The 21878-nt window shown below is 44.7% G+C and overlaps 2 protein-coding genes across 4 annotated transcripts in view; one reads left to right on the forward strand and one right to left on the reverse strand.

The window, feature by feature from the left end:
• Window positions 1-2016: 2016 nt before the first annotated feature.
• On the reverse strand, window positions 2017-21058 carry Stradb (STE20 related adaptor beta). Of its 3 annotated transcripts, none has more exons than XM_075956006.1 (12): window positions 20831-21058; window positions 17570-17669; window positions 15451-15531; window positions 10719-10818; window positions 8914-9035; window positions 7687-7765; window positions 5995-6118; window positions 4859-5030; window positions 4478-4582; window positions 4081-4325; window positions 3440-3482; window positions 2017-2838 (listed from the first exon to the last, which is right to left on the reverse strand). In XM_075956006.1, exons 2-12 carry the CDS (start codon window positions 17579-17581, stop codon window positions 2695-2697), a joined length of 1227 nt encoding a protein of 408 aa, XP_075812121.1. In that variant the 5' UTR covers window positions 17582-17669; window positions 20831-21058; the 3' UTR covers window positions 2017-2694. The 3 variants fall into 3 exon arrangements, with proteins under 3 accessions (XP_075812121.1, XP_075812117.1, XP_075812118.1); XM_075956002.1 differs by having other exon boundaries at window positions 7687-7795; XM_075956003.1 differs by having other exon boundaries at window positions 7687-7795; window positions 17570-17666; window positions 20831-20936.
• A 56-nt stretch (window positions 21059-21114) lies between these two features.
• Window positions 21115-21878, forward strand: part of Trak2 (trafficking kinesin protein 2) — a 57312-nt gene continuing 56548 nt past the window's right edge. Inside the window, exon 1 of the mRNA XM_075956139.1 lies at window positions 21115-21418. The gene's annotated coding sequence lies outside the window, so the exon portion shown is untranslated. The remainder of the gene's footprint in view (window positions 21419-21878) is intronic.

Here is a 21878-nt window from a genome sequence, read left to right on the forward strand (position 1 = left end):
TCAGCAATTAAGTTTCATCTTGTGAGACCATTTTGTTATGATTAAAATGAAAAATAAACACATCCTATGTAAGCGTGTTTTTGTTTATAGACCTCTCCAGAACAAACTAAAGAAATGCATATACGGTTGGTGTTCATTAGCAAAGTTTGCGTAGTTTGTCCTTTTGGGGGTGAACGAGTCTTTAACCCCCTGTGTTTGCCGTACTTGGTAATCCCTACCCACTCAGCTCGCCAGCTCCCCATTCGCAGCTGTCTGCGCTTAGCAACTAAACTTTATGTAGCTCTTGTTAAATTTCCAGCTTAACAGTCTGCACTTCCCTGGGCCGATCAGAAAGAATGCAGGGACTCATTTTATTGAGCGGTAGATGCAGGCTGAGAAGCCAAAAGGAAGAGCGAGCAGAGCTAGCAAAAACAAGATGTGCTCCAATCACCCGGAAAGGAAGCGCTGTTGCCGGGTCTTAAAGAGAACCAGCCGCTGCCAAGAGGATCAGGAGTGAGGTCAGCTGTGAGAACTAAAAGCAACAGAGTTTAGCTGTTTCTGCCCTGGATGCGAAAGGAACAGGTATATGGGATGTTTCTGCCCGAGATCCCAAAGGTACGAGGTATAACGTGAGTAGCAATTCCAGTGAGGTTGAGGAGAGCAGAGAAGCGAATTGGGGGTAGAAGGCAACTGAGCGATGGTAAAGAGGAACCGCAGGTCTGACTTCAGCAAAGGTACATTCCCCAGAAGGAAATCTCAAATTCCTGCACCTCACTAAAATTTTATGACAGTATTGTCACTTGAGGGCAGTGTTTCTAACACATTCCACCATGGAAATCCCTGAAGTTTTCCATACAACAAAAATTCTGACATCTCCCCCCCCCCCAAAAGTAAGGTCCTCCTGTCTGACTCTAAGCTGGGGTTCAGCTTTTCACAGCCCTGGGCACACTCAAGGCTGTCTTGTCTGAGACCTTAAGCTCATGCGCAGACCCTTGTCAGCCTCCACCATTTTGTGATCCGATTCTTTAAATGTTTACATATGTGTGGATACTGCATGTTTTCTATGCACATGCAAACATGTACACGTTCTAATTCCCAGTATTCCGACAGTAGAATCTGACAGGCAACGTTTCATGACAACCCCGCCCACTGTTGTCAGGTTACACTCGCAGGACCCTCCCAGAGGGGGCGATGCTAAGGCGTTAACTACAGTAACTAAGAACTACAGCTCCCATCATGCTCCTTTCCGCTCCCTGCTCCACTTGGCATCGCAGCAGGTCTTGGTGGACGTGCGCACAGAGCACAGAGCGTCCCTAACATTCATTCTTGAGGCAGGGGGGTGTAGCCAACAAACACAAACAGAATTGCTTCTAACTGCCTGCCTATTTAATCTTAATCATTTTCAATCACCTCCAATATAATATACTCATATAGTCACTTGCTATGTACATAGTCATATAGATTAAGAAACCAATGGACATTATTACAACTGATACCATTTTTGAAACGGCGTGGTATTTGGGGTGAAAATGTACTCTACAGGCTCATGTATCTGAACGGTTAGCTGGGGTCGGTGATGCTATCGAGAGGTTAATGAACTTTTAGAACTCTGAGCTTCGCTCAAGGAAGAACGTGACTGGCGGTGCTCTCAGAGTTTATGGACTTGCCCCACTTCCGGGTCGCTCTCTTCCTGTGTGTGGAGCTGAAATGCGGTCTTTTTCCGCTCCTGCTGCCTGCATGCCTGTCATGGTGGACAGCTAGCCCTCTGCAGCTCTTCCTTCCGCCACTTTTGATCACGGTATCTATCACAGCAGCAGGGGAGTGATGGACACGCAACATCTCCTGCTAACGAGGTTTACTCCACTACAGGAATAACCATGAAAGACCAGGACACCCTCTGTCTCTGTATCTCCTCAAGATTGCCTACACTTTATTAGGTTACATAACTCAAGTTTTAAAAAAAAAAGACCTCCTCTTGACAAACCCAATTAGAATCTGTGTTCTACATTTGTTAAATCACACAGAATATATAAAAGATACGTTTGGTCTAATAAATCTTTATTGAACTCCCACAGGGTGCATGAATTTGGAATCTATAATTTACACAGGTAGAAAAGTGGCATATTAGCTCCCCGTTTAAAATGCAGACAGCGTCTTCTCTTCATGTTTCACGTTAGCCCCCCCCCCCCCCCCGTTTAAAATGCAGACAGCGTCTTCTCTTCATGTTTCAAGTGGATTATTTAATGGGAGCCCAGGCTCAGTTTGATGTCACCATATGTAACAGGGACAGCACAATAGTTTCCCTTCTCAAAAAAAAAAAAAAAAAAAAAAAGCTAGAGAGTCTGAAGAAAAGATGCTCTCGGAAGCACCGTCCTTGGAGGAAGGGCTCATTCCCCAGAGGACAGCAAAATGTAGAAGAAACCTAGCTGGCTCAAAAATCACACCGAGATCCAGAAAGTTCCAGTCACAGCTTAAAGAGAGGAAGGGATGGATGACACTAAGTGCAGCTGGTTGAGATTCTGATGCTGCCATCGTGAAGGACCGTGAAGGCGCTCCGATCTGAGCAGAGGTGATGGGTGTACCGCGTGAACAGAGCGGGCGAGTCTCCAGTGCACCAACGGTGTTTTCAAGTATAGATCTGGCATTGTCCCCAGCAAGACAGGAGAGAAGCAGCAAGGAGCAGCTGTCAAGTATAGAGGACATGAGGTGGCGACCCTAGAATTCCCAGTCTGGGTCTCTGTCATCGGGAAACTCGCAGTCCAGCTCACTCCACGGTGACGCTGGCGGCAGCACCAAGGACGGCCTGTTGTAAGCAGGAGGCAACAGCGAGAGGACAGAGTCCTGGCTTTCTTCCTTCATCTGTTAAAGAATAGTGATGTGGGCACAGACTCAACACGGATTTTATTCTCAACAAATAGCTTTTAAAGAAATTATAAAACTTCAAAATTATTTTCCTTTAAATGCCTCCAATTCTGATAATCAGGAAACAGAAAGGCTTAAAAGCTAAATAAACTAATTTTTAATCAGAATTATTCTGCCCTGTCATCATTTGTAGGTAAGTCAAAAGACACCAGTTTTCAGTTGATGGAAATATGGAATTTGTAATATGATACGCTGCTTTTACTCTTCTGGTTTTGAAGAATAATAATCTTTCAGATATTCTACTATTAGGGCCAGCAGATGGCTCAGCGGGCAAAGATGCTAAAAGCATCTGCCACGACACCTAAAGACCCAAGGTCCACATGGTAAAACTACTGTCCTCTGACCCCCGCCATGCAGGACCATGACACCCAAGTTAACACAGACAAACAATAAAATAAGTTAAACTACTAAAATGTTTTCTTGCTTTAACTCTATTTTATAGGAACGTTATTAGCTAAACTCTATAAAGTCAATAAAAATGGCTTTTAAAAAATAATTTTTAAAAATATTTAAGACCATGGACAATAGATCAGCTCACCTGCTTGAAGAATACATGAGACAACAAACTGCTTGCTGATGGCCTGAAATTTTTGAAAGAGTTATTAGAAAATAAAACCTAATATTAGAACGTAGATTTTTTTCATGTATATAATTACATTAGAAATGAGGCTTAGAACTGAGAAACTCAATGTTAAAAAGTTAGACAGAAAAGGACATAGATTATCAGTAATTCTTAGCAACAGCCTTGACTGATAGAAGAAATAATTCTGGAAATACCTTTATATTAACCCATACTCAACTTTTACTGTACGCAAACTATTTGTAAGGAACCTGCCAGGATGAAGGTTCTAAAAAAGGTAAGAGTCTGTATCTTCTTTCTAAAATGCTAACGGGAGCGTGTCAGCGTTTACAAACCTATGTATATAAGTGCCTTACACGGACACGCTAAGAACCTCTGACTGGGTGCAGTGTGGCTACAAACAATGCCCAACGCCTGTGATTTTGAACTCCGCCCGTGTTCCTCACCCTTGCTTCTCACTGACTTGTTCTTAGCACTGATAATCTCTAGGCTAAGTGTTTGATGAAAAGATGTAACTTCTATGGGAAGGATATACCACAAAACCACTCTAAGATATAAAACACACACGTTTTGTGCTGTTTATAGATGGCCAAGCTTACCTTTTCTCGGGGTCTTGTTGTAAGCACAGCTGCACCAGGCTAAAGAAGGCCGGAGAGAACGTTTTTGTGGCTGGCGTGTGGAGACGGTCACTGTTGACTGTGTGAGTTCCGGTCGAGACCAGCACGCTCTCTCCGATCCCGGAGTCCACCCCGGACTGGGAATTTCTCATTCTGGAGTCCGACTGAGGAAAGCCACCGATGTCCAGCGGGCTATATGGAGGGCCTTTCAGTTTCTGTAACAGCATCTAGGAGGAAGGAGAACACTCTCAAATGCTTTCTAGGGGAAACATTTAGATAAAAATGACAGTCAATCTCTAGAGTCTACAACGAAATGTTCACCGGAAGTCATCTAGACCCAAGGAAGCCGTCAAAGCTTAAGTTCAGGGAGTTCCATTACCTGAGTCCTGTGCATGTCCTGGAAAGGTACCTGCCCAGTGGCGAGTTCACATGCTGTGATCCCAACACTGTAAATGTCTGACTTCACGTCATATCCATGTAAATCCTGTGAACACAATATGAAGGCCTTAGCATGAATAGCAAAGAGTGGTGTACTGGTGTCCTCTTGACAAAGGACGGTGACAACGGAGGAGCCCCCCCAGCACAAAATCAAGGTCCGCCTAACAGATGCCCTCACAATTTAAGATCCCTAACACAGTCTCGAAAAGAGAAAAGGTCTCGTGGCAGCCGTTCACCAAAAAACAAGGACACAGCCGTCCCCTAGTCAAACTCAAAGACACGTGAGACGCACAGACAACCCGATGCCACAGCCACACCTGACCTGTCTCAGTAGCTCTGGGCTCAGCCATGGCTGCACTGACGTGCTGAACTGTGGGAAATCAAACACAGCCCTATGCCTCTGTCCGTGCTTAACCAAACTATGCAGGTGGGACAGGCCAGAGAGGGTCACCAGGCCATCACCAGAAATGAGGATATGGCCGGCTTTAAAACTCCTAGAACAAAAAGAAACAGTCCTAAGTACTAGGAACCTGGCCCACGCAAAGTGAACAAAAGTCTGGCGAGAACACATCCCTACGTCCCCTTGGGAAGCAAACACCCTGGATAAAACGGCGGTGGACACTGTGCCCATAAAATACATGACATTTCCAAGAAGTCAAGGAGCTCACTTAGGTATGTACGCAGTACGGGAAAGGGGGGCGGGATCACAAGCTACAAGCTTGGAATTGGGGGACTTCTTTAAGAAATGAAGATGAATCATGAATTTTGCTATTTTAGGGTGCACTGAAGCATACTATTATTATTTAGGGTTAACTGAAATACAAGAGAAGCGTCTATGGGATAACATCATTTTTAGATATACTCCACATTAAAGTTCCTTTAACTGTCTATAGTCCATGTCTTACTTTTCCATCTAAAGCACTAACTTTGGACACTAATAGTGGCACAGCCAATAATCCGGTGAGGTGAAGCAAATCTCAATTTGAATCCAGTCTGTCTGGAATCCTCAGCCAGAACGCCGGCCGCTGAGGAACAAGCGGTACAACACCCAACGTGATGGAGCTGGAAACTACGGCAAGCACGTCTACCCAAAATTAGTCTCTGATGAGAAACGGGTCCAGAAAGGCACAGGGGAGCTGGTGTTTGGTACGTGGTGCTCTTCAGGCCTGAGACCAGTCAGACGAGGAAGGGCTGTTATAACTCACGGAAACATGACATTAGCTGGAAAGCAGGGGAAGAAGCTCATCGTTTCCCCAAAAAGAACAACAAAATCCCAGCTCATAATCTGGGCGTGTGAGTTTTCAGCGCCCCTGCCTCCCACTAAGACAAGCACACCAGCACGCTACTGCAGTGTGAACAGGTGTGAGGTGGACACCAGGGTTACCCCTCCTTTTCCTAATGCTCAGCTGCTCTCCCTGATGACCTCAAGCTCAGGTGTGGATGTGAACCAGCCAGTACCTGTGGATACAGCCGCTCTGGTGCAGGTAGCTCAGCCCCCGCACTGCTCCAAAGAGAATGTTCCTTATTAAGGCCTCGCTCATCCCTTCTGGGAAGTAGGTCTTCAGGAGCTGACTTGCCGAGCCTGGAAGAAAGCCCTGACATTCAGACGGAAGCTGGGAATGTTCTAGATACGCTTTTCAATCATGTGGAGACAAACACAGGCGTGCTGCCTTCCAAGTCCAGACATTTTCCCAGGCAAACATATCCTTCACATCACCACCACCACAATGCGGTCGGGGGTTGGATCTAGGACCTCCCACATGTCGGGCAAACATATCTCTACTGCGCTACATCCCCAGCCCTCTACGCATCTTTGGGTTTTTTTTTTTTTTTTTTTTTTTGGTTTTTCGAGACAGGGTTTCTCTGTGGCTTTGGAGCCTGTCCTGGAACTAGCTCTGTAGACCAGGCTGGTCTCGAACTCACAGAGATCCGCCTACCTCTGCCTCCCGAGTGCTGGGATTAAAGGCGTGCGCCACCATCGCCCGGCTCATCTTTGGGTTTTTAAGGTAGGATCCCATCTAAGTTGCTGAGGTTGGCCTTGAACTTATTCTGCAGCTCAAGGTCAGCCTTGACTTGTGATCCTCCTGTCTCAATTCCCCAGTAGCTTATAATTCTGTGCCACCAAGTCTGGCTTGAAATGTTTAATCTTATTTTTTAATCCCACTCCCCCTTGCTCCTTCCTGTGGTTTTGTGTGGTGTTTGTTTGTTTGTTTGTTTGTTTGTTGTTTGTTTGTTTTTGGAGGAGAGGCTGGGAACACAACTCAGAGGTAGAGCATTTGTCCACCCGGCTCAAGGCCCTGGGTTTCAACCAACCATAGTCTCTCCCACACACACCCCACATACAAGAGTGACTTTTTGAAAGGTAAGAGAACATTTTTCAGTACTGCTGAATAAAAATGCATACTATACATCATATTTTAAACATAGAAGTAATTCACAAGCGCTATTCTAGTGACCAAAGCTCCGGAATCCATTTCCTCACGAGTTCAGCACACTTAGTGAACAAGGTGCCATCTAAGCACCTCAGGATATCAAAACAGGAAGCATAAATGATTACCTCCTCCAAGATGCAGAAGTAAGAGAGCCGGCCACACATGGCTATTCACGGTACAGTGACATCATGGATGTCTATGGTACAGTGATGTCATGGGTGTTCACAATACAGTGACATTGTGGATGTCTACGGTACAGTGACATCATGGATATCTACAATACAGTGACGTCATGGATGTCCACGGTACAGTGAAGCAGAAACAAGGATAGGGTGCTTGGGTGGAGAAATTACTTCTGCCGGCAAAACAAGAGCTCTTCTCTACTAAGAGAGGAGAGAACACTGAAGGAGGGGCAGTGTGTGCCAAGGCGTGGGACTCAGAGTCAGCGGTGGTTTCGCGGATCACCACACCTATTCTATTTTAAAACTAAAAAGTACAAATATTTTATCTATTATGAATATATATTATGAAATATAGAATTGGTCACTAAATTTGTAAATTAAAAGCAGTAGATAGATACAAGACACCACTTGGTTTTTACAATGATAGCATCAAGGTTAAAGAATCTGTTGTTTTATTTACAAGACACCACTCGGTTTTTACAATGATAGCATCAAGGTTAAAGAATCCGTTGTTTTATTTAAAACCATCTCCTTACCATAGGCCATAAATGGAGAAACCACCCAAAGCCAGCTGCCCACGGTGAACACTGTCCAGTACGTTGTGACATTGGGGTGCTGGAAAAAGTGAGACAGAACCAGCGCTCTCTGGGATAAACAACAGGAGAGAAGACATTTACAAGTCACTGTTCTTCACTGTAGTGGTGATTTCGGCTAACACTCCAGGGGGCAGGGTGGCCTCTGCTTCTAAATTTCATGGCTGCTCCAAAAAATATGTAACACTGATTTGTGCTGTAAACGGTGCTTTTATAACGTTAGAAAACCTGTCCAGAACACACCGTGAAAGAGGAATGTGAACTTAGTCTGCCCCCAAAGAGAATATATCTAAAGACTTACGTTTTTGTTAATGAGGACAGGGGAGCCACTGCTAACACCACACCATGGAGAGACTCACTGTAAATAGTCTTGTATAGTTTCTCCTGTCTTTTTCTCTTCTATTGTATGTATGTATGTACGTATGTATGTATGTATGTATGTATATGTATGTATGTATGTATATGTATGCATGTGTCTATCTATCTGCACATATAAGTGTCTTCACATTTATTGATTGATTGATTGACTGATTGATTGGGGAAGGCATGCACATAACACAGTGCACAGTTGGAGGCCAGAGGACATCCTGCAGGTCAGTCTTTTCTATCCATCATGTGAGCTCCAAGGATCAAACTCAGGCCATGAGGCTTGGGATAAGCAGCCTCACGTGGTAAGGCATCTCTTTATCACCATATCAATATTTTAAAAATTGAGATGACAGCAAAATAAAAAATTTCCCCCTTTGCATGAAAAACTATTAGAAAACAAGAAAATAATTTTATATGCTGTAATGTGATCCTATTAAAATTGATCAATTCTGAGGTTGATTTTGCTTAAACGATAGAAGATAAACTCCCGTGTCTTCCTGTCTCTCTGTTTTACAGTACGGCCATTTGTCACTGGATTAGCTGAGGGTTCTGTCAGTCTCCCGCGTAGCACCAAATATGACATTCCCTTGAAGGAATTCACAGTATCTACCAAAGTTCGAATATATTTGATCTATCAGGTAATGCATCTTGTTTCCACGTATTCTACCCAATCTGGTAACTGCATGATTTTATTAAATCTACTTTCCCAAAAGAACTATCAGTCAGGGGATAAAATTTCTTACAGATGTAGCCTCCACAAATAGACATTTTAGTCAACACTTCCTGCCTTTACATCATTACCTGTAAAGCTTTCTGACGTTCCTCGGTGCAGTTTTCCAGGTTGGTGATTTTTACAGTGACCAGTGTTCCTGTAGGAGTGTGCCGTGCAAGGTGAACAGAGGTCAGGTTGTCAAATCCTCTTCCTGGAATCAGACACAAAGCCCATGGTAACAATCAAAGCAGAAAAAATGTCGATGCTGTGCACTGCAGCGAAATTTAAAACTCTCTGCTCTTCGAAATACACCAAGCAAACAAAAAGGCTCGAACACTCTCAGCACCATAGTGACAGCCTAGAACCTAAACACCAGACTCACCAACATGACAACCCGGGCCGTTCCAAGCTACCCTGCAAGCCTGGGAAGGCGGGGCCCTCTATCTCTGGGCAGCACGGTCTGGCTGTCAGAGGTCCTCCATGGTAAAGCCCAGATCTCGATGCCCATGGCTCAAACTGCCTACTGATATCGTGATCCAGACATGACCCTTACTTCAACACACTGTGCCTCTCAACTTTTTTAAATGATATTTTTTTATTAATTCTTTGGGGATTTCAGAAGTGTATCTTGGTCATATTTAGCCCCCTAATTCCTCCTATGTCAAAAATTAAACATTCTTTTCCTTCTATCATTGTTACCTTCCCATCCAGTCAACTTGAGTACCCTCCTTGGTTTTCTGGTCATCCATCTTAAGGAAACGTCTTTGGGATAACTAAAAGAGTTATGTAACTTATTGGACAGGTTTTGCACGAAGGGTCGCATGCCATGCGTTCACAAGTCTCATGCTTCCCTTCTACTGGCTCGGAGGGGCTCAGACTCCATGTCTTAAAGGAGGTTACGGAGCAGGCAATGGAAAGGCACCCTGGGAGCTTGGAGGAAGACATTCCACAGACACACAGTAAGGTCAGTGCATCACAATGCCCGACAAACCTGGATGAAGGTCGGGGTGTCAGTAAGACGTTCAGGCTCTAGTTACTTGCTCTGTGTTCACTTTTATCATTATTAAAATTTTACTTGGGAACTGAAATGTTCTTACCAGGAAGCAGTGTATGTAAAAAATACACATGTGTAAATAAAGAATATATTTATTTTTAAATGAATATATAAAATATATATGAATATATTTTGTAAAATACAAAGATAAAAACGAAGAAAATGATAAGCCATTGAAAATATTAGCAATGTCTATATCAGATGGGTTCCTTTAATATAGCTGTACTCCAATGCACTTCAGTGAATGAAAAAGCATCATTCAATGTATTCATCTGCCAGAGAGGATGGACCTCAAGTCATAGAGCTTTCGTGTATCCTCACACCCAACAGGGCCACCAGTTTTTAGTGGTTAATAAATACTCCGGAATGTTTGGAGCAAATGTTTCACAAATTTAAACCTATAAAAAGGAACTGGTTTCGCTCTGTACTTAAATAAGAATGATTTGTACAACTGAAAATTTAGATTAAAATATGAATTATATAAAATTATAAAATATATAAATTAAATAACATAAATTAGCAAGTAATTTGGGTTAAGTGTCATGACTGAAAAAGACTTTTAGTACTTGGTTTAAACTTCTACCCTGTAAAAATTAAACACATAAAACTAGAAGCTTTCTTAAAAAAAAATGATACAATTGTAAGTACTTAGATTATCTAATGTCATCTTTTTTTTCTAAATGTACTTCAGTGGAAGAGTAAACTAGAATATGAGATTATTTTTGGATAAAATGCATTAGATTCACCTAACAGACCCGGTTAAAATCTAGCTTATGCTGCAGGCGACAGTAAAGAGACGCCCACGGAACAGTCTTTGTGCCGTGAGCTCCACACCATTACCTATCTCCACCTGCAGTTCGTAGTGAGAAGCATCGGTGGAGCGTATCGCTTCACTGGCTCTGGCGGATGGAGGTGACCAGGAAGCGGTGGGCTCATCGACCTGCGTTTTTTCAGGATGAAAATAAAACAGGATAAACATCACGAGTCCCCCAGTTTGGTCTCGCTATCCCAGTAGGAAATATTGACAGTCATCAGGAAGGTACTGGGAGAGGTTGTTTTAAGATCTGGAAGGAATTTACCACACACTAACTGATGTCAAAGAGATTTCAGTCTGAATAGGGAGACGCAGGAAAAGCAGATTTATAAACAGCAAGAGATACTTTCCACCCCAGTTTCCTGAAAAACTTCTAGATGGGCCCAAGAGCGATGACAAGTGTAAAACATAAGGGAGGACTTATGGTGAAGGATAGTCCAGGCTTGCCTTCTTGCCTTCAGTCAGAGGTTTGTGCTCTGTGTCAACAGTCAAGGACAACTTCCACACCACCGTCTGTTAGCAGAGGAAGTCCTTCACGCGGTGAAATGAAGGAAGAGCAAGGTCAAAAGGAAAAAGAAGCCCAAGGAGATGGGAGCTCGCCTGCAGCAAAGAGGTCTCTTGGGGTGCTTTAGAGTCCGAGTCAAGTTTGCATCTAAATATAGGGTCAGTGAAATATCACACACAAAGCAGAAAGAAGAGGCCTAACCCGCTGGTATAATACGATAGCAAGGAGGATCCCCTAAAGGACACCGGGACTCCAGAGGACACTTGGAAGCCTTCACAGGAACTAGCAAGCGGCAAGAATCTTGTTACAGCCCCCAGAGAGGAGAGGAGGGGAAAGGGCATTACTAAGTGTTAGGAATCGTGCTAACTCCTAAACGTCTATAGAGGTGGATGGTATCCAGGAAGAATCACAGTGGAAGAGAAATTCTAACTCACGAGTGAAGATAAGCCCCGTGTGAGGGTGGGGTGCCACCATAAGTCAACTCAGAACAGGAAGCGCTCGGATAGACAGGCGTGAAGGGAACACACAAGAGAGGGAAGACTGTGTAACAGTGAATTTGAAGTGCTAACAATCCGTAGGTCTGTTAGGAAGACTGGAGACGCAAAGCACCAAGGTTTACTTTCATGTCTCAGTGGTTAAGGGCATCGGCTGCTCTTCTAGAGGACCAGAGTTCGATTCCCAGTGCGCGCGCGCACACACACACACACACACACACACACACACACACACACACACAAACGGCAGCTCACTACTGTCTATAACTCTAGTTCCAGGAGATCCAAGGCTCTCTTGTATCCTCTGCAGGCACTTCACGAATGTTGTATACAGACATACATGCAGGCTAAACACCCACACACATAAAATAATTTTCTTTAAAAGAAAAATGTCATGTTACTGCATGATGGGCTGAAATCAGCTAACCAGCCTGCCTCTAATTCCCTCCATCTACTGCATGAGGGAAACAGTCTTCTTAAAGCAGAGTACAGATGTAACAAGCAAGCATTCAAAGCTGGGGTTGTTTTTGAGACAGGGTCTAGCGCTGTGGCCCAAACTGACCGTGAACTTCGATTCCTTCCACACCAACCTCTGTTCAGTGTAAGCATGTACTGAACCACCAAGAGCTCACCCAAGAGCAACTGTACTTATGGCCCTCATCCAGTTTGCTTTTCCTTCTTTCCTTTTCTCCCTAGGAAAGGCCTCACTCCCTAGCCTAGGCTGGCCTTGAACCTGTGGCAACCCTCATCTCATCTTTCAAGTGTTAGGAGTACAGACATGAGACACTATACCTGGCAACAGACCCAACTTTCAAAAAGTAGAACACTGCAAAGTAGCAAGTTTGATGCATTTGTCCAGAAGAGGCTGAGGTCAAATTAAAAGTTGGAAGAAAAAGTCATGGCGGTCACAAGAAACAGCATGGTTCGCAGAGACTGAACCATCTCAAACTATCCTCACTTCTCTTAGTGATGTGATGACCAGAGAACTGAGGGTCAAAACCGCGGTGGGTTCTCTGTCCTGGTTCATCTCCTGCCGTGATAAAATATGAAAGCAAACTGGGGAAGAGAGGGTTTTATTTGGCCTACAGCTCCAAAGGGATAGTCCACTGTGGCAGCAAAAGCAGGGCTGCAGAAGCAGGATCCTGGCTCACCATACTGCATCAGAGGTCAGGAAGCAGAGGGGGAGCAGGAAATGAGATCAGGCTGTAAAACCTCAAGGTCCACCCCCAGTGATGTATTTCGTTCTTAGGGCTCTACCTCCTAAAGGTCGCGACCAATACCGCAATTGAGGACCAAGTGTTCAAACATGTGAGCCTACCAGGGTATTTCATACTCAAGCCACAACCATCTTTACCCCAGAAGGCTCTTTAATGACTTCCTGAAGACGCAAAAGGCCTAATTTAAGAATAAAAATCCGAGCTGGGTGGCGGTGGTGGCGCACGCCTTTAATCCTGCCACTCAGGAGGCAGAGGCAGGCGGATCTCTGTGAGTTAGAGGCCAACCTGGTCTACAGAGTGAGTTCCAGAACAGCCAGGGCTACACAGAGAAGTCCTGTCTTGAAAAACCAAAACAAACAACAAAACAAAAAAGGAAGAAAAATCTAGTTGTTCTCTCTAAAAAACTTGACAGAAAATCAAGAGCCAAAGTTACATTGTAAGCCTAAGAGCTCCAAGAAACAAAAATGCCTCTGATTGGCGAGCCTCTTGATCACGGCAGATTGTTCCTGAGAGTCTGGAGGCTGTTGGTCGGGAAGATAACAAGCCACAGGTTTTCACTTCCCTGAACAAGTATGTCTGACCCATCTGCACTTATGTGCTTGGTCACCTGTGGGCCAGAGGTTCACAGGCAGGAAACCTGTCAGGATGTATGCTTGCTCCTGATTGGATCTGCTGGAAAAATACTTAAGCCTGCTTCAAACCTTGATTCAAGGTCATTTCCCAGGAAACTGGGTGCAGACTTGGCCAGAGCCCAGCCACCTAGCCAGTATTTACTTAAAGCTTGCTTCAAATTTGGCTTTAAACTGTGGTAATGGTCTTATTCCCAGTAGGTGGAATTAACAGAGACGGTACACTGGTTTGGTTTTTAAACCATGTAGCGAGGTCTGTTCTTTATCTCAGAGTCAGAAACTGGATTTAGTCAGCACACCTAGGGTATATTCTTACTAGCCACGCTGTTTAGACGAACGTATCTTTAGTATCGTTAGGCGTAAGGGAAGTCATGGGAAACAAAGTCATAATTAGAAGTTTTGTAGTTTATAATGGGAGGCAAATGTCAGGTGTCAAAATACTTGATTTGTATGTTTTCAATCTAACATTTTATCCAGGCTGACGAAAAGAGACAAACCACCAACAGGAAACATTTGATAGTGTCCTTCAGCTGAGACTCGGGGAGGGCCCGGGACGCCTTTCCCAGTCCCTAGGACCAGTTTTCAGCCGGGCTCAGTTTACATTACAGAACCTCTCCACTTTGTCTTTCCACGTGAGACTTCAAATTACACCTCCGTTTCCCTTACTGAAGGTTTTCTTGTCTAACTTAAAATACAGAGGTCTGAAGGGTACCAGCATGGAAATTTCCAGTTTCGGGTTTCGTAACGGCAAAGAGAGAAGTCACGGGACAAAGCTCGCTCCATCTGAAGGGTAGGGAGGGTTGGAAACCACCCTCCTACCACACCTTGAGGACCGGCTAGCGACTAAAGATGACTACGGTTAGCGTCGGTCCTGAGAAAAATTATAAGCAAAAATAACTGGAATTACCTTACGCTGTGACAAACTTCACAGCAGGCTTCACTGTATAGCAAAAACTGTTACATAAATTAAGGAATAAGCAGAGTAAGGATTTCAGACACATATTACCAGTGTGTCCCTTTAACTATTACTTAATATGCCAGCTACTGCTTCAGAGAGACAAAGACGGGTGAGACAGGATGCCCCTCACATGGGGGTCACATTGTGGTTGAAGAGACGCAGACCCCGGTCCCTGTAAGGCCACGCAGTAATAACTACTTTATGAAATGAAAAGGATCTTAGGGAGAAGAAAGAGTTTACAGATATGCAATCTGAACCAACTCTTGATGGACGAGATGAAATTTCGGGGGAAGGCAGGAACCACGGCATTTCAAGCAGAGAGATTATACCCAGGAGGAAACTCAAACACTGGTCCTATCCCATACCATGGAGAGTCTCTATATCATGCTAAGGTGGCATGAACAGACGTGTTGGGCCATTGCTGGGGGCTGGCGTGAGTACTGCGGGAGAGGCTGCCTGTGTGCACGGACCACAGGCAGTGACTCTCTACCCAAGAGGCCAGGTGGACAGGAGTGAGCAGCTGTGCTCCTGCTCTTGAGGGGCGGGTGCAGCAAGTGTGAAGAGGGCACCAAAGTTCCTAGTACGCATGACTAAGAGTCAGGCTTTCATTAACCAAAGCAAGACACACAGGGCTGGGAGATTTGGAAGCAGATTAAAGTTTCACTGAAATCAGTAGAAACCCTGGGGGGTGGGGAATCTAACTGGATGTATTCTGTAGATAATCCCAGGGCACAGGAAAGAGACAGACTGGTGATCACTGCGGTCGTCTCAGAATACCCGCTACGGAAACCCCAGGGATACATGACCCTGCCCGGAGAGGGCAGGTTAAGAGGTCAGTTACAGACTCCGGGAGGCCAGCACAGAAAAGAAGAAACGGTGAAAAGCAGAGGTGTTGGGATGAGGAGCATCGCAGAAGGCACAGGAGGGACGTAGCTGTGCTCCGCCACGTGCTTACCAAGTACTGATGGATACTGGTTTCAGACTGTTTTTCAGGTCTGAGAGATTCGACTCGGGTTCGTGAAGCACAGAAACAATCCTGGAAGTCAGAGAGGCATTAGGTGAGCGAAAAGCAAGGCACACACATGGCACACGCATGGTACTGGCTTGCACATACAACAAGACCTGGTATCAGGGCTGGAAGCCCAGGTGGAGGTGGTCATGGGAGGGGGCAGAGAGTAGCCGGGTGCACAGAAGGCAGGCATCACTCTCTATACTTGTGTTTAATGCCATCTCCGCTCCTTGCCTTCACTTGAGGTTATGATCTAGTTTAACTGCTCGTCTTAGCTTTCCTGAATATCTGGCTTAAGACTGTCAGCTGAATATTTAGCTAAACATTACTCTGCTGTAGTCAATATTCTTATTTTTTTCTCAGATTATTTTCTTGAATGTAAAAACCATGTTTTCCTACATTAAACCATTTATTTAATTATAAACACATTGAATATATTTGTAACCAATTCTGTTTCTTAAGGTGGCAAATGTGTTCAACTCAAAGCAAATTAAGAGACCTTCCTTCTTCTATTACCAAAATTTACAGTTCCCTGAATATCAACACACGGTTCTACTATCAGCTATTACTTAAAACGAAATACAATATTTGCATGTTGTCTGTTCCATCAACAATTAGTGGAATGATACTGACCACGTGATAGGAAGGAAAGTATAAGCACATTCTATGAGACTTTCATAATAAGTGATTTCGAGCACCTCATCAACCCTCACATGTATGAGCACTGAAAGACGGCCACAAGTGAGTCTCAGAGTCCAACCCCTTCTGCCAACACCAGACTGTCAGTTCCTTCATATACCAAAACTTCTCAACAATCAAACTAGTATTTTTCAGCTAGGCCAATCTACTAATTATTTTACATTGAATTTAGCACTCCAGATTTCAGAGTCTTCATCACTCAGATAAAGGAACTGATGAAAAGGGCATCACCTATCTTTCCTCACTGGCAAAAGGATGTAAAACTGTAAATCCTAAAATCCCTTTAGCACAGGGGTCAACGAAGGATGGTCGGTATGTGTTCAGGGTTTCGGTGGTTTTAGTTTTCCACTTCCGCACTATCCACGGCTGCTTTGGAGCTACCAGAGCAGAAGAGCCATAGCCTGGTAACATCTCCTGGCCTGTTACAAAGTATCTGCTGACCCTGCTTTAAAGAACCAAGCATGTATTTTCCAGTTACACACATTTAAAGCAAATATATCTTTTCTACACAAAGTAACTATAGTCTCCTGACTTCCTATCCTATCCTAGAAGGGTAGGACGGCAGGCATGAGTCTGAACACTTTCCTAATCTTTGGCAACCACAAGCAAACACAAATGAGGAAGCTGCTGCCCGTCCTGCTAAGCCCCACAATTTTAAAGAGCAGGATCACTGTCTTAATATCAAACCCCTTCTTCAAATACTATATTGTATATGACAGAAAGTCCCCAAGCTACTTAATCGAAAACAGATGTCATGTATCTAATATACAAACAAATAAATTCCATCTGTAGTTTATATGATGCAACGATTCAATTTTTTTTATCTGATTAAGTAAAAGGTTTATTTTAAATGCTATCTTACCTGTCTTACCTGCCTTGGGACACATAGAAATTTATAAAAGGGATCCTTTGAAGTTTTAAAAGATAATGCATAGTTTAAGAGATAAGACTAGACTCTAAGCCAGGCGGTGGTGGCGCACGCCTTTAATCTCAGCACTCGGGAGGCAGAGGCAGGCAGATCTCTGTGAGTTCGAAGCCAGCCTGGTCTACAAGAGCTAGTTCCAGGACAGGCACCAAAGCTACAGAGAAACCTTGTCTTGAAAAAACAAAAACAAACAAAAACTAGACTTTAAGAAATATATATGAGAAAAATTCAGTTTGGGACAAAGAATTGTAATAATGAGCATATTTAAAAAGAAAGTATAGGAGAAACTCTTTTTGAAAAAGGCAAAACTCATTGAGAGTTTACATCATCCTCAAGGCCACACATCATTTAGGTCAAAACATCCCAGAGCTTGAATCTGAATGACTGTCCTTTGTTCTCGATCTAACTACTCCGGTGGCATAAAATTATAACAAAACTTACCAAAAGAGACATTGAATCGCTTTAGTTCACAACAAGTGACAAAATTCCATCTATTTCAAAGACGAGTTCTGCTTTATCTTCAAGGCGCCGAGATATCCTACTATAAAAACAAAAGCACAATTGTTTAGATTTACATACACTTCTCGAAGAACTAGATGATGTAACTTATCAGCTGCTTAGGCTAGTGACACCCTTGAGCTGTCTTTAGTAAGCATTGATGTGGCTCCCAAAAGGCAGAAAGCTAAAGAGAGCTTCTTACTCTCTCCAAAGCCTGAAGATATTGCATCTCTCCTATCCTTTTCCGCCCTGTATTAACAGAAATGCACCATAGAGAAGCAATTTCGGACCCTTCTTATAGAAGTGTGGCCGTTTACAAACAAATCCTCGGGATCTTTAGTGATTCCGTTTACACGCAGACTTTGAGAGTCTCCAAAGAACGCTGACCAATCAACTACCTACTACCTCACTGGGGCCTAAAAGTCACAAATCCAAAGCAGGACTCGTACTTGAATTAGTTCTTGCTGCCACATGTTCAAAAAGAGACTTCTTAGTTTTCACGTAAAAAATGACATTTTCCATAGGTTGACTCTTTTAACCTTGATTTTTCATTCTCAACTGTATTCAACTTAGAATGTGTCGAGAGACATTCTATTGTGTATATCATTATGCAAACAACTCCTGTCCGTTTTTAACAAGAATTGGAATTTTAGCATGGTAACGTCTTCAGATTCAAGGAGCTACAAGACCACCACCATGATCTTCTGGGTCTTCTCCGATAGCAAGGGCAGTATGTGTGGTGGTTGTTCCTTCCTAAACATCATCTCTTGAAACTGGGTTTCATTATCTCATTTTAGTCAAATACCATATTTGATCAAGGTATCTACAAATAGCTAAGAAAAATGAGAAAAGGAAGGTTTTATAGACCATAAGTGTTATAAAATATTATCTAATTTTACTGCTGAGGGAAGATGTGGATTTTCGCAGGGTGTCCACTATAAGCCAAAGGTAGAGAAAGGGGAAGAAGGAGGAGAAAATTTAAGATTATTTTTTTCCCCAGGCAAGCATTATTGTCAATTTATGATGGGCAGGAAGCAATTTAAAGGAAGCGATTCCTGTATAGCCTACCATCCAGTATGACTGAAATCAATAAATGTATACATTGTTTTTTGTTTGTGTGTATGTGTGTGTTTATTTTCAAGACAGGGTTTCTCTATAGCTTTGGAGTTTGTCCCGGAACTAGCTCTTATAGACCAGGCTGGCCTTGAACTCACTCTGTGCACCAGGTGAGGATGGTGCGTGCCTTTAATCCCGACACTCAGGAGGCAGTGGCAGGCGGATCTCTGAACTGGAGGCCAGTCTGATCTACAAAGCTAGTTCCAGGACAACCAAGGCTACCAGTAGAAACAGTCTAAAAAAAAAAAAAAGAAGAAGCAAAAAACAAAAACAAATAAACAAAAAAAACAAGTGCAACAAGTTAAGAAAAAATATCTGAATAACTGTGAAAATATTTTACTTGTGAGACAGTAAAAGCTCACTTTTATTAATCTATTTTGAGAAGATATCGAAATAATGAAAGAAATCACACGCGGGAAGTTTGTATTCACGCCACAGGCTTAGGCACTGTGAGCCAGACAGTGCTGAGCACTGAAGACCTCACTAGGAATCCACACAGTGCCCCCTACCCTTTAGCTGCTGGCTTTACCTGAGGCAGAAAGATGCTATGCTTAACTTCATTTTGTGGTTAGCATGATTCTGCCCCTCCTTTTCACTCAGGATCAGCAAGTTGTGACTGAGTTGGTTGCTTTAAACAATAAAAGAATTGGGGGAGGGAGGATTCAGGTCACAATCTTCTAGGATTGTTGCTAACCAAAGAATTGCTTCTGTGGGGTGGTTTAATCTCAGACGTTTCCGCCTTGGATAGACCACACTACTAACAGTTAATTTTACAAGACATTTTGAGGTCGAGACAGCGGTTGTACCGGACAAAGGAACTAAACGAAAGATTTGCTGTTAGCTTTCACTATTAAACTATGATTTTTAAATGCTAAAAAAGAAAAAGAAAGAAAATTTTAAAAAGTGGGGGGAGCTTGCTGAGGCTTAATGGAACATGCTTTTAATTCCAGCATTCAAGAGGCAGAGACACAAGCAGGCAGATCCTTATGAGTTCTAGGCCAGCCAGGGCTACCTACATAGTGCGATCCTGTCTTTAATATATATGAGTGTGTATGTATATGTATATAAATTTTTTTTTTTTTTTTTTGGTTTTTCGAGACAGGGTTTCTCTGTGGCTTTGGAGCCTGTCCTGGAACTAGCTCTGTAGACCAGGCTGGTCTCGAACTCACAGAGATCCGCCTGCCTCTGCCTCCCGAGTGCTGGGATTAAAGGCGTGCGCCACCATCGCCCGGCTATGTATATAAATTTAAGAAGCCTGTATTCCTAAATGCAGTTGTACCTAAAAAGTTATTACGATATAGCTTTATAAATAATCTAATTTGTTTCATAACATGGACATGCATATCAATAGCCTCTCATTTGAAATGTTAACGACCCCAAAGAGCCTATGTATTTACAGGACCTGAGTTTTGAGTTAATCTAGGCATTCAATGGTCTACTGTTTCAGGAAATGCTAACGACAACAACAACAAAACCCTGCCAATTCTCTTTGTGAAGCTTCAAAATTATGGTCATTTTCAAGGTGATCTTGAAATTTCACAAAACCTTAACAAAGATTAAAGCGATGCACACAGGTAACTCAGTAGAATCTTCCAAACTTAGCATCATGACTCAGGGTTTCAACAAGTATTTACGGAGTGCCAAACACCGTGCCAGGTAGGTTCTGTCACAAATCGTGATCAAGTTTGAAGGAAAGATATTCGACACAAACAAACCCATGACGGGGAAACACAACACCACATGTAAATACTGAAGACAAAAACGACGCCTGGGCATTTAATTTTGGAAAAGGTCCGTCCCTTCGAAGTCTCCGAGCAGACGGGGCTGGGGCCAGAGGGTGTCTTAGGGTTGGGAAGTCGCCAGGCCTGCGTGCACCACCAAAGGTGAGAGCCGCTGGGCTCCTGCACCCTGCACCGCCGCTGGACACCCGGGCACCGCGGCCCCGGTGCGCTGTGACTGCGGCCACTGCTCGCCCAGCTCGGGCCTCGCAGGTTTCCGCTGTGCACCTACCGAGCTGTGCACCCTGTCCCGTCCCTCACCCCCGGGGATCCCTGCACCGTCCCCCGCCCGCCTGCCTCCCCTCATTACCCCGGCTGCGATCGAGGCCAGCGGCTCCAGGCGGCGGGCGCTGAGGGGCTGCGACGCGTGCAAACCCCGGGACCTGCCTCGAGGACGAACGAGGCAAGAACGCAAGCCTCAGGGCGCAGAAGCGTAGCACGAGCGCGACAAGGCCCGTTGGCCTGGACCTCTGTCCCAGCCCGGGGCAACCGGCCGGGACGGGATCTGCCCCACCCCGACGGGGTCGGGGCCCGCCGCTCCGCCCCGCCGCGCCTCCACCTTCCAGCTCGGTGGGGAGGTGGAGCCTCCGTGCTGTAGGCGGGACTGAAAGGAAACTACAGTTCCCAGCGGGCCGTGCGCCGGGGCCCCGAAGGCTTCTGGGAAAGTGGGTCCCCGAGCTTCCCTAGCTGGGTGGGTGCTGCCGTCGACCCGGCGTCACCGCAGATCCAAGGTCGCCGAGTGATGAGGTGAAGCCGCCCGCCAGTCCTCTGCCACGCCCGGACTGTGGTAGCTGCGGCGGCGGCAGCTTCGGCTGCAGCTCTCAGGCTGTGGCAGCGTTAGGGGCTTCTTCCTCCTCAGCGAGTGCGAGTGGAGGAACGAGGACGCCGGGCCATTGCCGTGAGTAACCTCCCGCGCGCGACTCGGACTTGCCCTTGTCAACTTCTCCCTTTCTGCCCTGGGTCCCTCCGGTCCCCGGAGGTCACTCGTGGGAGTTCCACGCCCCGAGATGGGAAAGGGATGTTTCCTAAGGATAGGTGCAAAGTGATGGGCACTGGGGTCTAGCCTCCGGATTCGCCCCCATCGGCACCTCTGAAGATGGGCAGCTTCCCATCCTGTGCCAGACAGCTCCCATCTGGAGCTCTGCCGTTTTAGGATGAGAGGCTTTAGTGTCTGGACGATAAACCTTAAGCTCCCGGTGGCCATCTGTGGTGTAAACGGGAGGAGAGGACACTAGAAAGAGCTTTCTGTGTTGGGCTTTGCTTTGCAATTGATTTGGAGCCAAACGTCACATGTCTTTTAAAAGGAAAAAAAAAAAGGTAGACTTAGGTCGAAGCGATAAGAATGGCAGGTGTCCTTA

Source organism: Microtus pennsylvanicus, chromosome 22, assembly GCF_037038515.1.
Source record: "Microtus pennsylvanicus isolate mMicPen1 chromosome 22, mMicPen1.hap1, whole genome shotgun sequence".
In the NCBI taxonomy this organism is placed as follows: Eukaryota; Metazoa; Chordata; class Mammalia; order Rodentia; family Cricetidae; genus Microtus; species Microtus pennsylvanicus.